At 37.5% G+C, this 15,458-nt stretch overlaps 2 protein-coding genes across 3 annotated transcripts; both read right to left on the bottom strand.

The window, feature by feature from the left end:
• Positions 1–79: 79 nt before the first annotated feature.
• On the bottom strand, positions 80–5,342 carry LOC127951301 (coatomer subunit alpha). The gene is made up of 13 exons (XM_052549116.1): positions 5,112–5,342; positions 4,596–4,709; positions 4,445–4,518; positions 4,012–4,092; positions 3,846–3,922; positions 3,462–3,571; positions 1,720–1,829; positions 1,485–1,584; positions 1,078–1,296; positions 847–997; positions 668–734; positions 510–585; positions 80–428 (listed from the first exon to the last, which is right to left on the bottom strand). Exons 1-13 carry the CDS (start codon positions 5,149–5,151, stop codon positions 298–300), a joined length of 1,350 nt encoding a protein of 449 aa, XP_052405076.1. The 5' UTR covers positions 5,152–5,342; the 3' UTR covers positions 80–297.
• Positions 5,343–6,076: 734 nt separating this feature from the next.
• On the bottom strand, positions 6,077–10,909 carry LOC127951300 (peroxisomal biogenesis factor 19-like). 2 transcript variants are annotated; one of them, XM_052549115.1, is made up of 8 exons: positions 9,297–9,448; positions 8,781–8,863; positions 8,515–8,677; positions 8,325–8,410; positions 7,894–8,064; positions 7,559–7,717; positions 7,299–7,343; positions 6,077–7,197 (listed from the first exon to the last, which is right to left on the bottom strand). In XM_052549115.1, exons 1-8 carry the CDS (start codon positions 9,421–9,423, stop codon positions 7,111–7,113), a joined length of 921 nt encoding a protein of 306 aa, XP_052405075.1. In that variant the 5' UTR covers positions 9,424–9,448; the 3' UTR covers positions 6,077–7,110. The 2 variants fall into 2 exon arrangements, 1 of the variants encoding a protein (XP_052405075.1); XR_008152639.1 differs by lacking the exons at positions 6,077–7,197; positions 7,299–7,343; positions 7,559–7,717; ... (1 more) ...; positions 8,325–8,410; positions 8,515–8,677 and having other exon boundaries at positions 9,297–10,909.
• Positions 10,910–15,458: the final 4,549 nt, after the last annotated feature.

Below are 15,458 nucleotides of genomic sequence, written 5' to 3'. Positions count from 1 at the left end.
AGACATGAAGGCAAGTAATTAATGACAGAATTTTCATTTTTGGGTGAACTATCCCTTTAATGGAATTAGAGAGGTTGTTTTGCTTTTATCTTCTGGAGACTGTATTTAAGCTTTAAGTTGTCTTCGTTAGTAAAGTTTATTATGATGAACTAAATGTAAGACTCAAACTTTTGTTGGTTGCAGAACTTATTTTTTGTGATAAGCCAACAGAAAAAAATAAAAAAATAAATCTAATTGAGGTTTTGCAGAGGGAACCAGGGTGATGCTAACTTCCAGGGTAGGCCTACATAAATGTCATCACTGCAGCACTGTGTTCTTCAAATAAGTGTGGCTTGATTCACTTACTGAGTGCATGCGGTCGAGTACAGCAAATCGGTTCCTAGCCACCCAAACCGCGGTTAGTCCAGAGGAACGCTTTCCCTCTGGAGCTGAAATTGTGTAGAGAACCATAACAATTCCATTCTACATAAGAAATTAGGAAATTGTAAAGAGAAAGGATAAAATGTTACCATCAGGATTCTGTGAGTCACTCTCTCTGGGAATGGAATACAGATCATATGTGCTGTTTTCCAGGTTAGTAGCTCTCTGAAATGGAAAGAGGAAGAAATGAAATGCGCAAATGAACCTCGATTTGACTAAGCAGCCTGATAGAGTCAACAATACTCACAGTGCACAACAGCACAGCATTTTCTGCAGGGTTGTAGGACATGCTGAACACTGGGAATTTGGATCCACTGTCAATATAAAAGAAGCCATTCAACTGAAAAGTTCAACTGCACTAAACCTTTTGTAGATGAGCATTTGTTTTTTAGACCTGCAGTAGAAAAGACACTAAAATCCCCACACCTGCGCAGCTGCATGACGGGTGTATCCTTGCTGCTGTTGAAGTCAAGCTGACGCAGGAAGCGATCTTTTACATAGTACAGCATGTTACCATACACAGCATAAGCTGGACGTTCTCTTTCCAGTTTAAACACCAGCATCCCACTGTCATGGCCTGGAAAGGTACAAATTTATACTTTAACTCATCTCATTTCATCACCAAAACCACTTGCTTAATTATTATTATTAACCTACCAGCAGCAAACAGGTTGAGGTTGGGGTGAGCCCCCAGCACCCAGAAACGGTCGTGATCTCTGCGAAAGGTCTGGACGCCTGTCCTCTTGGACATATCCCACACACGGATGCTCTTGTCCTCAGAGTTGGACAGGATGAGCTCCTGACGAGGATGGAACACCGCACAGGAAACATTGTTGTAGTGCCCTCGACAGGTGTCCAACTCCCATGCTTTTGATTCTAGAGGAAGAGATCATTTCCAAAAAAAGAGAGGGGGAAAAAAAGAACTAATGGATAAAATATGTGACTTTTAGTTATAAACAAACTCAAAAGATACGTTTTTAACTGCCTGTATAGGTAGCAGATAGCGAGGAAGTTTACTAGGGTTTGAAATGGGACAACATTTTTACATTTCCAATGACACATACCGTTCATCCTCCAGATCTTGACCTGGCGGTCATCTGCTCCTGACACAATGAGAGGCATGCTGGGATGGAAGGCTGCCCAGTTTACGCCTCGATCGTGACCCTTAGACCAGAGCAAGAGAACACAAACTTTCATTCAAACCAACAACAAACTTCATTCAATCAACCCCAACACAAGCACTTTTAAATACAAAGATTAGATGCAATTTTTATTATGCCATTACAACCACATTCTTACCTCCAGAACGTGCTTCACTACTGCATCAGAGCCCCCAAACAGGTCCACACCAGAGATGCCACGCACATCCGTGTCCACAGAACCCGGAGACAAGTTCTTCTTCCTCAGACCTGGAAGCAACATTTACAGTCCGACACACACAAGGGACCGTTTACAAATTACACAGGAACACCCACATACCGGGGAGGGAAGAGAGAGGAACCACATTAAAACTGCTGCTCAAAAACACATTTGTGATTCTGAAAGTAAACACAAACATTTTGTTGGGCTTCTAAACATTCGCTGGTGCTAGAGAACACAAACACAACAAACATCCTCCACGAGGTCTTAAACTGAGTTAAGGAAGTAAACTTAACCACCAGATTAAGAACAGAGACAATAATCATGAATGAAAAAGTTCAATTATGATCACAGAGAGGTCAAAATCATTTGAGATTGGATAGGATGCATGTAAATCAATGACAGAGAGCAAATCAGCTTAACTCAGGTCAGGACGCAGAGAAAAAGAGAGGAGAACAGAGAGTGTGTCTGAGATCTCAGCACTCCAGATATCTGCTAAATGAATAAAAGTCCAACAAAAGCTGCACTAGAAACCAATGTACAGATGTGGATGTTTCCAGAGGGGCAAAGGAGCTGTACAGGAAGTGAGCAGGGATGGAACTGAATGGTGGATTGATGGGGTGGAGCGTGTCAAAATGTTCTCTGGAGGGGCACTGGATGTTAATGGAGTGAGAAAGACTCCAGTTAAGTCTTGCATTTGTTATTGCATATTGTAATGCATTAATAGATGGATTCCATCATGCATTCAAGTGGTGTTAGGAGTCATTTAATAATTAAATGACAATCTATGTTCATGTTACTGATCGAAAAGTTGCATTCAGATAGACTGATCAACTTGAGGAGGAATCTAATCATAAATATCATCTATGGATGAGAAATGACATCAATGCAGGGTATGAAGAAATCTAGTTTAAATGTTTGCATACTTCTGTGAATTTCACAAATGAATCAGGGATTTGGGATCCCAATTGTTCCTGTTCATGCAAATGCTTATAGTTTTGATGAAACTTCATCCAAAAGATGTTAAAAAGAAATGTGTTTATAATTAAATTTAGATGCAAAAATTATTTTTAGGTCGCATTATCACATACAATTACATACGGATTGCATAGTATCCATGCAGCAATATATTCATTCCACATTTTTTTGTGAAGGTAGAGAGAAACTATCTGTTCAGTGTAAGCTTTAATGAAGGAGTTATTTGTTGTTAGTCAGTGCAGACAGCAGCAGGTTAAAAGGTTAATGAGAAAGAAAAGAGTTCAGTATTGAAAGCAAAGGACAGACATGGACAATTTCATTAAAACATGCAAAATCTCAAAAATGCCTATAACATTCACCATTTCTTAAACAGGACTTTTTGAGCAGGTGAACATATGGTAAATCTTTATTTAAGTGCTTCATGAATTGCTGTTCCATTTAAACATCACCTTTAAGAGATTTTAAAATCCCAAGAATAATAAAAATGGAGTTCCAAATCACTAGATGAATGCTTGATGCTTACAGCATCAGTGTGCAAGGCATTTTTGCTTTGAGCCCACAGAGTTTTGTTCTGCACACATTACTGAGAGAGGAATGAGGAAGAGAATGCCATTAGGTAGCCTCTAATTTCCTCCATCCTCTCTCTCCATTCCCACCTCCCCAACCGTCCCAAAACTACTCAATCCTGTCCCGAGCCTCCTCACCGGAAATATCCCACACGCGCACAGTCTGATCCAAGCTAGCCGACACCACCAGGTCCTCAGATGGGTGGAACTGAGCACACATCACATAGTGATTATGCCCCGTCAGCACACTACAGAGAAGAAACAGAACAGAGAACATATACAACTCAGTTTCACTGAGCTAATGGTCAGAGAAAATTAAAATTAGCAAGTGAAAAAACATATACATGTGAAATGAGTACAAAGTGCACAAAATTTATTTTTGTTTTATCTGCAAATGTTAAAATCAATAATATTGGTTTCAAAAATAGCTTCAACAACCAAATAAAATATTATGAATGAATAAAAAAAAAAAATGTATTACTTCTGCACATCCACTAGTTCATAACCTATATAAAGTCTCACCAGACACATGTTCTGGACTGCCAATTCCAAATGCGAATGGTTTGATCATCTGAGGCACTCAGGATCCAGGGATACTCCTGAAAATTATATCTATGTGTTACTCTCACTGATTAAATAAACATAATCAAAATAATTATGAAGCCATCACAAAGTTGACGGGGCTCACGTGATGAAAGAATGTGGTACGAATGTAGTCAAGATGTCCAAGAAGAGTAAAGAGACACCGACGCAGCTTGTAGTTCCACACCTAAAAATCAAATCAAATAAATATCAGCTTAAAAAGAAAACACTTTACAATAACTTCCCATTAGCAGATGTATTCAAATACATTTGTTACTGTATTCATTAACCTTAAATACAATGGTTCATTGTAAATGTATGTTCGCTCAGGTTCATTAGGTAACGTTAATTTTTAAAAATTACTGTATTAGTAATAATTACAATGATCATTAAGACTAATAAATAATTTAGAAGCATTTATAGTAGATCTTGTTAACTTGTTGTAAAGTGTTACCAAAAATTCATATGAAACTATATAGTAAAAGTAACCAGGCGACAAATTTATTAAACATCAGTTATTTAAAATGAAGCAAGCAAACCTTGATCTTGTAGTCATCTCCTCCAGACACAAACAGTGGCTGCTGCTTATGAAAGTCAATGCCTCTGACTGGACCTAAATTAATTGACAACATTATGAGGTCTCTGAAGAGAACCACAAGAGACTGAAATCGTTGATCAGCTGTTTCATACCATCATGCTCGTCAAATTTGTCGATGAGGGTGCACATGCGATAGTCCCACAGCTGGATGACGCCGTTGTGCAAACTAGTCAGAATCCAGGGCCGTTTCGGGTGGAAACTCAGCCCTGCGGAAAAACACAATACAATCGGTTCAGGCATTTATTAACATTTGTGACACTGATTTAAACTGATTACTGTCACCATTACAGCTTTATCGATAATAACAATCTGGTCAGTTTAATGTCATTGACATGTTCTCAATGAAACATAAATATGAAATTTAAGCGTAAGTTAGAGAAAATTTATTTTAACGTCTGGATGGCTAACTTTGTGCTAACTAACTAGCTTTGTGCTAACACCGAATGACACACAATATTCAAAACGATATGAACTGAATCCTTCATAAAAAGACATTATGTTCTACAGACATAAAGAATAGAATAAAATCAAACCACTGGTTTACATAAGCGCCATAATAATTAAGTTATACTGCAGTCAAGTGAAGCTAGCCAGAGAAGATCTCTTACCTTTCACTCGGGCCGACTTAGTCTCAAACTTGGTCAACATTTTCACTGACAATAATGACCGAATAGGAATGCGTACTGTAAGAAGATATAGCTCCGTTTACGTTAATGTAAATCCTAAAACCATCCCCCGTGAGGAAGGGATTTTGCTTTTTGATTCTGCAACTGCACTTCCGCAGAGGACACGTCTACTGAATCCACTCAACCCCGTCGGTGTTTCCGTGCGCCACAAATAAAGTTTGACGATTCAAATGCCAACATCGCAAAGTCCACGTCATAGAGCCTTCGTTAGAGCCTAAAGATGAAAACGCAGTAAAAAATAAAAGAGAAGAAAAAGATTTAAACGCATTTCCCCTTGGCAGTCGTCTAGAAGACCATTTTAAATAAATGGGAAATAATACTCAGAAATTCTGAAGTAAATAATAGTTTATGGCATTGTTCCTTGTTATTTTAGTCATTATATTATTAGTGCCAATACATATTATAACATAACCTTTATTATTTGTTTTGTGATTGATTTTCTGACTTTAAATCTAGAGAAAATAAAATCTTTATACAATTTTACAATTCTGTATGTTCCCAGTAACACTTTTCATCGGGAACTACCACAACAATACAACAATGATTAATTGAATTAAAACAAACAAAAATAAATTAAAATACATAAAAACGCTATAAATGTCAAATTATTTTATGATACATTGCTTGGTGAATAAAAACGTATTATAATTAAATATTCCAAGCAGAAGTGAGAATTTACCTACAAAAATAATATATAACGGGGTCACAAATCTCTTTACTTTAAGTGATTTTAAAGGAAAGTGTTAAAGCCATAAAAATATTGTAAAATGGGTAAAAATTGGTTAATTAAAAAATACATTTTAACAAAAAAAATCAGACATTTGTGTGTTGTGTTGTTAATTTAATTTGATATGTAACAGGATTAAATTGGAGAAGAATATAAAACATTGTAAGTTCATAACATTTATTTCGATTTTAGAGAATTGCAATTCCATACAGTGTGGTATGACAAGACCAATGAACTGCACATTTAATGGAACATTTTACAGTACAAAGAATATTGATGAGCTGATTTAAGTGCTTTGTGTTTGAGCAACCCCTGAGTGTTGTAACCATTACATATTTTTGTCCGGCTCATCTGCATGGCCATCCTATCCTTATCATAATCTTTATTTTGGCCACATAATATCATACTACGATAGAGCTCATGCCACATGTAAAGAAAGCAAACTGATAACCAACTCCACATTTGATCCTGTGAAAGAATCCCATTTCCATCCACTCAAACATGTTTGCATAAAAGAACCATGTAAACATCCCCTCAAATGTAACGGCTGCAAACTTTAACCTACTTTTGAGGTATCCTGGGATTTAACACATCACACAGAACTGTCTGCAGTTAGTTTTTTGAAAATGCTGGATCTGAGAGATGCGTTTTGGTCACAGATTAGTTGTCAGATCACAGAAATAGCATACATGATATAGTGTGAGAATAAATGGACATTACGCTGTATATTAAAATAATTTCATCAATCTGATGGAAGCTATTTGTTGACCCAGACCATTCTTCTGAGATTTACAAATAAAATTAAACCAATCAATCTGTAAATACCTTTCCTGTCCATTTGTCTCTACTTACACAAAACACAATTCACTGTGACACCTGTCAAATGTGCTTGAAGTAAAACTGTAAAACCTTCACAAAATTCTGAAAACCAAGCTGTCAGCACACTGAGATATCAAGCTTCACTCAAAACGCACAGTGAGGACAGTGAACGGAATAAGGATAAATATGGAAAGGACCTCTGTGGACAAGAACTACGAAGTAAAATTAATGTAGTGAACGTTCACAGTTTCAGTGCAGACACAAAAGCAAACTCCATTAAAAGGGGAGCATGATCAACTGTGTCCAACTCAGGTTCAGATAATTAGCTCCAAATTGTATCGTTTTCAAATGTACATTGATTTGACCTCATTGAGATCACATGATTGAGCACTGCTCTGGTCCTGGGACTCCTTGCACTCCAGGAAATTGCAGAGATTCTGGGTCAAAATTCAAGCCAGGAGGCTAAGAAAAGAAAAAAAGAGATTAATTAATGATGTAAATATAACATAGCTTTTATTTAAAAGAAACAAAGTAAGAAAGAAAGAAAGGTAATTAGTACTCACTGCCTCTCCAGCAAGCTCTTTTGGCGGTTGACCCAAGTCTTGCAGCTGAGAGGTAAGACATTATTTCCATGAACAGAAATATTCATAGTGCTGAAAAATGTATGTTACTGAAAGTTTATATTAAGAAATATTAATATGTGTTTTAAATATAAAGGTTGCACATTTTTAATTCTTTACAAAAATAAAATCAGCACATTATCAGTAAGCAGTATTATTTTTTTAAATAAGTACACTACATGCATTAAAAACATGCATTCTACCTTCTGCATGAGTTCAAGAATGTTTTCAAACGTGCTGTCTTTGTCTCCATCGTTCTCAAATTGGCTGCATATTTCTCCCATTAGTTTGTACTGTTGCTCATACCGCATGAACTGGTCTGTGGGAAGAGATTGCTTGTTGCTCTCCAACCATTCAGGGTACTAAATGCAAATTGCATTATATTAGTATATTTGTCCTACCGAAATTAAATGGAATATGTAGCAAGATTTTCTGAAAGCAAATGTTAAATTAACACCAGGCATTTACCAGCTTCACTGGTACCAAAAACAGTAGGACAGTCATTAAGACAGACATGCAGATGCAGTAAACAACTCACCTTCTCCGTTATCTCTTTAAGAGAAGGGTATAGAACTTCTTTGGATAAAAGGTTCTGCATAATGGACTGCATAATTGGGAGAATATTTCCATCATCTCCTCCCTCCCCATTTTCATTCAATCCCAGGTTCTCCAAGGTCTTTACCAGATCATCTCCAGCCAGTCCTGCATTCTGCATTTAGTGGTAAATTACTAGTCTTCTGTCACACATTACCTTTTAAATGTTTAGGGTCAGTAGGATTTTTTTTTTAATTCTTCTATTCAACAAGGATTCATTAAATTAATAAAATGTAATAATAAAGATGGAAGAGGATGCTTTAAATTAATAAAATGTAAGATCAAAGCATCAAAATCTTACCAAGCCCATTTTGAATGGAAAACCACCATTTCCTTGAATTATATTTCAATAACATAAATTCAGAATGGGTTTACCTGGAGGTTGTCTGCGTTTTTCGCCAAACCACCAAGGGTCTCCTTAAGACAGGAGGTGAACTCTTGTTGTGAAGCTACATCTGTGCCTAAATTAAAAAAGTTGAGTCAAAACAATTGGAAAGTGGGCTAATAACTAAACTTGCATATCTTCAGTCAACGTGAATAAAGTGCTCCATCGCAGATCACTCACCTACTTTACCTGCTGCCTCAGACAGCTTATGAAAATGCTGTAGAAGCTGAGGTTCTTCTTGCGCTAACTCGGCCATGGCTTTCTCCCACTCCTCACGTGCTTGATTGGCCATCTCACCATCAAAGAGAGTCTCGAAGATCTTACTGTCATCCAGCAGAGGAGGCTGAGTGTGAGAAGAACAGAAAACAAATACATTAACCAACAGCAATGATGGAACCAACTCACTGCAGAGAATGAGAATTTAAAAATGAAAATGTGTTTATTACCTTCTGATCACTCGTCGTTCCTGGACCAGGGGTAGTGGGGGCCACAGGAGGCACACTGGTCTTGTCAAAATCATCAAGAGCACCTGCAGTTGAGGAAACACCATCAATGGAGTACCAAGGGTATATTTATATCTGTGTTGATGGTATATTATCTTGTGACTGATTTAATCTAATCTCACACGGTTTGGATAGCAAAACCAGCTAGAGGTCCAGTACACACAGCAGCATCGATTATAAGCTCTGTTTAGATACAAAACCTGGTTGGACATCACTTGTGAGTTTTTATGTGACTATAGAAAAGTCATAGTGACGATATCTAATTTAATTAACTGATGCACATCTAAAGATTTTACGTTACTAAAACTTCAATCACTGAGACTTAGCGTAAACCCCGGACTAGAGTGACAAACGCTTCCGAAATGTTAGTTCAATAAACTGTAACATTATTAAAGATATAAAACATTTGCACGCTATAACTGTGGATAATTTCACATTTAAGCTATCTTCAAACCTTACTGTCTAATAATTCGTCCAGTTCGCTGTCTGGAGCACCCTGATGTTCTGATGCTGACGCCATCTTGCTTCTCAATGACGAAATGCACCTTCTTCTTCTTCTTTTGAATTTGCGGCAGCATAGACGCATCACCGGCGTATTACTGCCCTCCTCAGGTCATTTGAGGCCTCGGTTTATCCTTTAAATCCTTGCGTAAAGTCCAGTCTTGTGCAAAAACTTCATAAAAATCTTTGTAGACTCATAGTCCTTTGGGTTAAGAATAGTCTGAACAGATATATTAGAGACTCCACATTCTAATAACTCTGAAATCATGTGACATCTTGCTGTATGATGGTTGGAGCACTCCATTATTACATGATTCACCGTTTCTTCTTGTCCACATCTACATCTGCCATCTAGATGTTTTCCAACCCTTGCTAACCCAAAGTTTAGTGCACAATGGCCCAACCTTAATCTAGTTAGAATGACACTCTCTTTCCTTTCTAATGTTGTATTTAGGTTACGTCCTACTGTTGGCTGAACAGAATAATAATGTCTGCCTTTATGTCCCTCATTCCATTCTTTTTGCCATAATTTCAATGTTCTTTCTTGGATAATACTTTTACATTCTACCCTACCGAACATAACCTCCAACTCTACTTCACTTTTATTTACTGCACTTCTTGCCATTTCATCTGCCTCTTCATTTCCCTGAACACCAATGTGAGCAGGTACCCAAATAAATCCAACTGTACTCCCCATTTTATTAACTCTATTAAGTGTTACTAAGACTTCTACAACTAAATCTGCCCTGGCTTCACTTTTCCTTCCCTTTAATGCCATTAAAGCAGCACTTGAGTCTGAACAAATTATTCTTTTCCCTGGTCCATTTTCCTCCACCCACTCCAAGGCCAATAAAATAGCCACCAGCTCTGCAGTAATGGCTGACATACTATCTGTTAACCGCTTTCCATTCATTAACTTCAGCTGAGGAATACTTACTCCTATTGCGGTTTTCCTACTTCTTAACTTCATTGAACCATCCGTAAATATCTGCACATACTCGGGCCAGATTTTCTTTAAATGATTATAAACCATATCCACAGGATTACCTTCATATTTCTTTATTTGATCTAAAATACTTAGGTCCACTTTAGGGACTGGCAGTAACCATGGAGGTACTGGAGGCCAAATAATTACTGGCGCGATCATGATATCATTCACTCCTATATCCTGAGCTTCCTTACCTATTGACATCTTCCCACACTCTTTTTTATTTCCATCCCTTTTCTGGAGTTCCCAGTGTTCCTCTAATAAAATCCTAGCCGGGTTAGAACAATTATGACTTCGTAGCTTTGTCCAATAAAACAGAAACAATTTATTCCGTCTGAGCTCTAATGTAGTCTCCCCCATTTCAATTAACAAAGCATTAAGTGGAGTAGATCTCATTGCTCCTCCACAAATTCTCAATGCTTTTGCTTGAACTACATCCAATTTGTTTAAAACAGATTCTGATGCTGATCTATATACCATGCAACCATAATCAATATTAGCTCTAATTATTCCCCTAAAAATCATCATTAAACACTCTCTACTTGCACCCCAATCTATTCCAACTAAACATCTTAAGGTATTAATAACCCTCTCACATTTTTTCACTGTATTATTTATGTGCTCTTTCCAAGTCATTCTTTCCTCAAACCAAACTCCTAAAAACTTAAATGATTTAACTTTTTCTATAGGACTATTATAAATACTTAAAGTCTTATCTAAAAGTTTCCTTTTTAGACCAAACACAACATATTTTGATTTTGATACTGAAATTCTAAAACCCCATTCATCTGCCCATGCCTCTACTTTATTAATTGCTTGTTGTACTTGTTTATAAATATAATTCAAGTTCCGCCCTCTTTTCCAAACAGCTGCATCGTCAGCAAATAATGCCATTCCAAAACCTCTATTTAACTTACTAAAAATATCGTTAATCATTACATTAAATAACACTGGGCTAATAACACTTCCCTGAGGGGTTCCATTTTCCACATTTTCCTTACTGGACATAGATCCGTCTACTCTCACCTGAATGGTACGCTCCTTCAGAAAATCTTTAATCCAATTTAACATCCTACCTCTTACCCCTGCATCATATAGCTTTATCATTAAGCCCTCTTTCCATACTGTATCATAGGCTTTTTCTATGTCTAAAAACACACTCATGACAACTTCCTTATTCGCCATAGCTCTTCTAATATCTAAGTCCAACACTAATACTGAGTCCATAGTAGATCTACCCATTCTAAAACCACTTTGATACGGAACAAAGAATTCCTGTTTCTCAAGCATATATACTAACCTATCCGTAACCATACGTTCCATCTTACATAAAACAGCTGTAAGAGCAATTGGGCGATATGATTTAGGATCATCTGCATTTTTCCCCGGTTTTAATATTGGAACAATTGTTGCATGTTTCCATTCTCTCGGCAAAATACTACATTCCCATACTGCATTAATTAATTCCAAGACTTCCTCTAACACGACATCATCCAAATGAAGAAATATTTGATATCCTATTCTATCTCTACCAGGCGTTGTATCTTTCCCCCTAGCGATAGCTTGTTTTACTTCTTCCACTGAAAAATATGCATTCACCGCCCTCATGTTATCTTTATTATATTCAAGTTTATGCTTCTCATTTTTTAATTTCTTTTCTCTTTCCTTTTTACTAATTGGGCTAATGCTTTTAGAACTATGCACCTCCTTAAAGGACTTAACTAATAAATCAGCTTTGTCCTTATTTTTAACTGCTTCCTGTCCCTCAAATTTTAACACCGGAATTTTATTAGTCCGATACTCTCCTGTCATCCTATGCACCAGAGCCCATAACCTCCTAATGTTTGTTTGAGGTCCTAAAGTACTACAAAACTTACGCCAGCTTTCCCTCTTTGCATCTTTTATAACTCTTCTAGCCTTAGCCCTTAATCTCTTATATTCTATTGCACATTCTTCCATTGGAAACTTCCTTACCCTTCGATATGCCTTATTTCGAGCTAACACTGCTTGAGTACATTTCTCATTCCACCAAGGCACCATTTGCCGTTCTTTTGGACAATCAAACTTTGGAATGAACTCTTCTGCTACCTGAATCAACATAAAGCACAAAGAATCATTCCATTTGTCTATATCGTCTTTAACCACATTATTAATCTCTTCCTGAGCTCTTATATTAAATTCTTCCCACCTAGCCTTGGAATAATTATATTTTTCTGACCTGTAATCCTGTTCTTTTACCAATTTCCTCCCAAATCTACTTAAAATTGGCACATGATCACTCCCAATCGTGTAGCGATCCATTATATCCCACTCTCCTCTCGTGGCTAACTCTGGAGAAGCAAACGTTAAATCTAAACATGAACTACCACCTTCATTAACCTGAAATCTAGTAGGTCTACCATCATTTAACACTACCAATCCGTGTTTATCCAAAAATTCTTCTAAAATTACCCCATTTCTATCCCGAAATCTACTACCCCATAAATCACTATGTGCGTTAAAATCTCCCACCCATATTACTGGTAACTCAACCTTATCCATTATTCCTTCTAATTTTTCCTCCTCTAATATTAAACCTGGGTTGTAATAATTAATCACAGTGATTTTCCCTCGATCTGACCAAATTACACCCACTACACATTCAAGTTCAGAATTTATCTCAATTCTTCTATGTTGTAATCCTAATTTTATAAAAGTAGCACACCCACCCCCTGCTCGATTACCTCTGTCAGCTCTTAAAATTTTATAACCTGGAATGACAAAATCCAGGTTTGGTCTAAGCCATGTCTCCTGTACACATATCACATCTGGTCGGACTACAAAAGCATCAACAAATTTCTTAAATTCCTGCCCATTGGCTACTAAACTCCTAGCATTCCACTGCAGTATATAAAACATATTAAATACTTAACCTATTTCGTCCTCTGATGACTCACGTCTTTCCCCAGATTTACCTTTCTCTTTAATGAACGGAGCTTGCTGGCTTCCTGTTAATCCTCCATGCATATACTTATACAACATTTCTGGATGAATATCTTTGATCCCTAGAAATCTATCCGCCACCGCAACTACTTCCCTTGCAACATCTGATTTATTCTTAGCTCTCTCCATAATCCTCCACACAGCTTCTGAGAAAAAAGCTAAAAATTCTGCCTTTTTGATAACTATGTCATCATCGGGCGTTTTCTCCCACATCTGTTGTTGCTTTACCACACCTACTTCATGACCAACACTTGTTCTCTCAATTCTTTTTAACGCTTCTGCATATGACAACTTTTTCTTGTCCCTCATCTTCTGTACTGCTTCAGCTTTTGCATGGACTGGGCATCCCCTAAATGCAGCTACATGACTACCCCCACAATTACAGCATTTGATCTGACTTTTACATTCTTTGAAATCATGATCTTCGCTACATTTCCCACATCTGCGTTTACCCTTGCAAGCCACTGCTACGTGCCCGAATCTCTGGCAGTTAAAGCATCTTAGTGGTGGCCTTTCATACTTCTTAACTCTGAAGCATAAGTTGCCTAGCATAACTTTTTCTGGTAGTGTTTCTTCCATGAATGTCAACATTACTGCAGAGCTTTCTCGCCCATCATCTCTTTGTTTTTTCCCCAAACGTCTTGCTTTGGTCACTTTCCCTCCTTTTAAGTTGCTTTTCAGATCTTCCTCAGTAATTTCAAAGGAGACATTATAAATAACTCCTATTGACTCATTAATTCCAGGAATAAATCCTTCTACACCCTTTCCATTTAAGTTCTTTACTTTGCAGGCTTTCTTTTGCTGCTCAGAAGATTTACAAATGATCATTAACATTCCATTTGCCATTGTCTTAGCATGTCTGATGTCACCTATCTCTTGACTTATAGCGCTTGATAACTTCAAAGGGCTAATCGATCCAAAACTCCCTTTTCCATCTCTAACTTTAAAAATCACTTTAAATTCTTCGTCTCCTGGATTGTTCTCCATTTTCCTACTCTTAACTTGTCTGTCTGTATCACTATAGCCCCTTTCACACTGCCATTCCGGCAAATACAGCAGTAAAGTGTTCCTGTAATTGTTCCCTGGTCGCTAGATTTGGCACTTTCACACAGCCAGTGATGACCCGGTATATGTGCGTGCTTTCACACACAACCCCTGAAGATCCCGTAACGACACGTGACATCAGCGCGTGACGTGTAATGTACGAGTCGACAACGCTTGGCACGTTATACTTTCACTGAAGCAAGCAAACGATCTCTGCGTCAGCGCGGAAAGTGAGGAACTAACTGATCTCTGCTTCATTACAGTTTGCACATGTGTTTTCGTCGCGAATGTTGATCTTCCTTCAAAACAGCCGGTAAAAGAGTCGCGCGATAACGCGCGTCATCACTTCGATACCGAATTAGATCTGGCTTTTGTTCACACAGCGCTCGTTCCGGATCGATTACCGCAATGTTACTATGTCCCCGACCCGGGTTCGATTCGGTAATCAATTCCGGGACGTGGTTGCTTTCACACAGAAGGCGACCAGGCAATGTTACGGGAATATTGCGGGTCCGACGTGCAGTGTGAAAGGGGCTACTCTGTAGAATTTTCAACTTCCTGAGGGATTTTACGATTTCTTTTCCCTTTTTTACCCTTCATTTTCATCCATTCCCCTTCAACCTTCTCATCCCCCCCAGATCCATCCAACATAGGCTGAATGTCAGACTATTCACCCGAAAGTGATATATAGTTCGTTCAGTTTCAATCAAAAACCCCTTTTGTTGATTTCCAACCTTCCTCGATTCAAACTCGAGCGCCACCAACGTTACCGGTCCGGCCACCACGAAATGCACCTTGTCGCAAAATAATGACGTCTAACATAAACAGCTTTGCTTTTTCTTTCTTTCTTTTTTATTTTAATTGTATTTTTTTTTTAAATTTATTTATTTTATTTTATATATATATTTATTTTTTATTTTATTTTATTTCATTTTTTGGGGGGGGGGGGCATTTATCAGATTGCATCATAGATATAATATTTTATAACATAATATGCAGGGCGAATTATAGCAATTGCATTTATTTTCAACAGTAAGTTTTCTTTTTTGCAGCTTATTATTAAGCTTCTATTAAATATATTGCTATTAATTAGTGTGTCATAAATA

Source organism: Carassius gibelio, chromosome B2 (assembly GCF_023724105.1).
Source record: "Carassius gibelio isolate Cgi1373 ecotype wild population from Czech Republic chromosome B2, carGib1.2-hapl.c, whole genome shotgun sequence".
Lineage (NCBI taxonomy): Eukaryota > Metazoa > Chordata > Actinopteri > Cypriniformes > Cyprinidae > Carassius > Carassius gibelio.
The sequence above is the reverse complement of the archived record's forward strand: the minus strand, read 5'-3'. Positions and strand labels throughout refer to the sequence as shown.

What these genes read in the sequence shown, in the direction of transcription:
- LOC127951301 (XM_052549116.1), bottom strand. Translation starts at nt 5,151, where the DNA reads ATGTTGACCAAGTTTGAGACTAAGTCGGCCCGAGTGAAAG. An exon ending in TAAGTCGGCCCGAGTGAAAG is followed by an intron (nt 4,710 to 5,111) that starts GTAAGAGATCTT and finishes GTTTTTCCGCAG; the next exon opens with GGCTGAGTTTCCACCCGAAA. An exon ending in GAGATGACTACAAGATCAAG is followed by an intron (nt 4,093 to 4,444) that starts GTTTGCTTGCTT and finishes TTTGATTTTTAG; the next exon opens with GTGTGGAACTACAAGCTGCG.
- LOC127951300 (XM_052549115.1), bottom strand. Translation starts at nt 9,423, where the DNA reads ATGCGTCTATGCTGCCGCAAATTCAAAAGAAGAAGAAGAAGGTGCATT. An exon ending in TGAGGCAGCAGGTAAAGTAG is followed by an intron (nt 8,411 to 8,514) that starts GTGAGTGATCTG and finishes TTTTTAATTTAG; the next exon opens with GCACAGATGTAGCTTCACAA. An exon ending in TTAAAGAGATAACGGAGAAG is followed by an intron (nt 7,718 to 7,893) that starts GTGAGTTGTTTA and finishes ATTTGCATTTAG; the next exon opens with TACCCTGAATGGTTGGAGAG.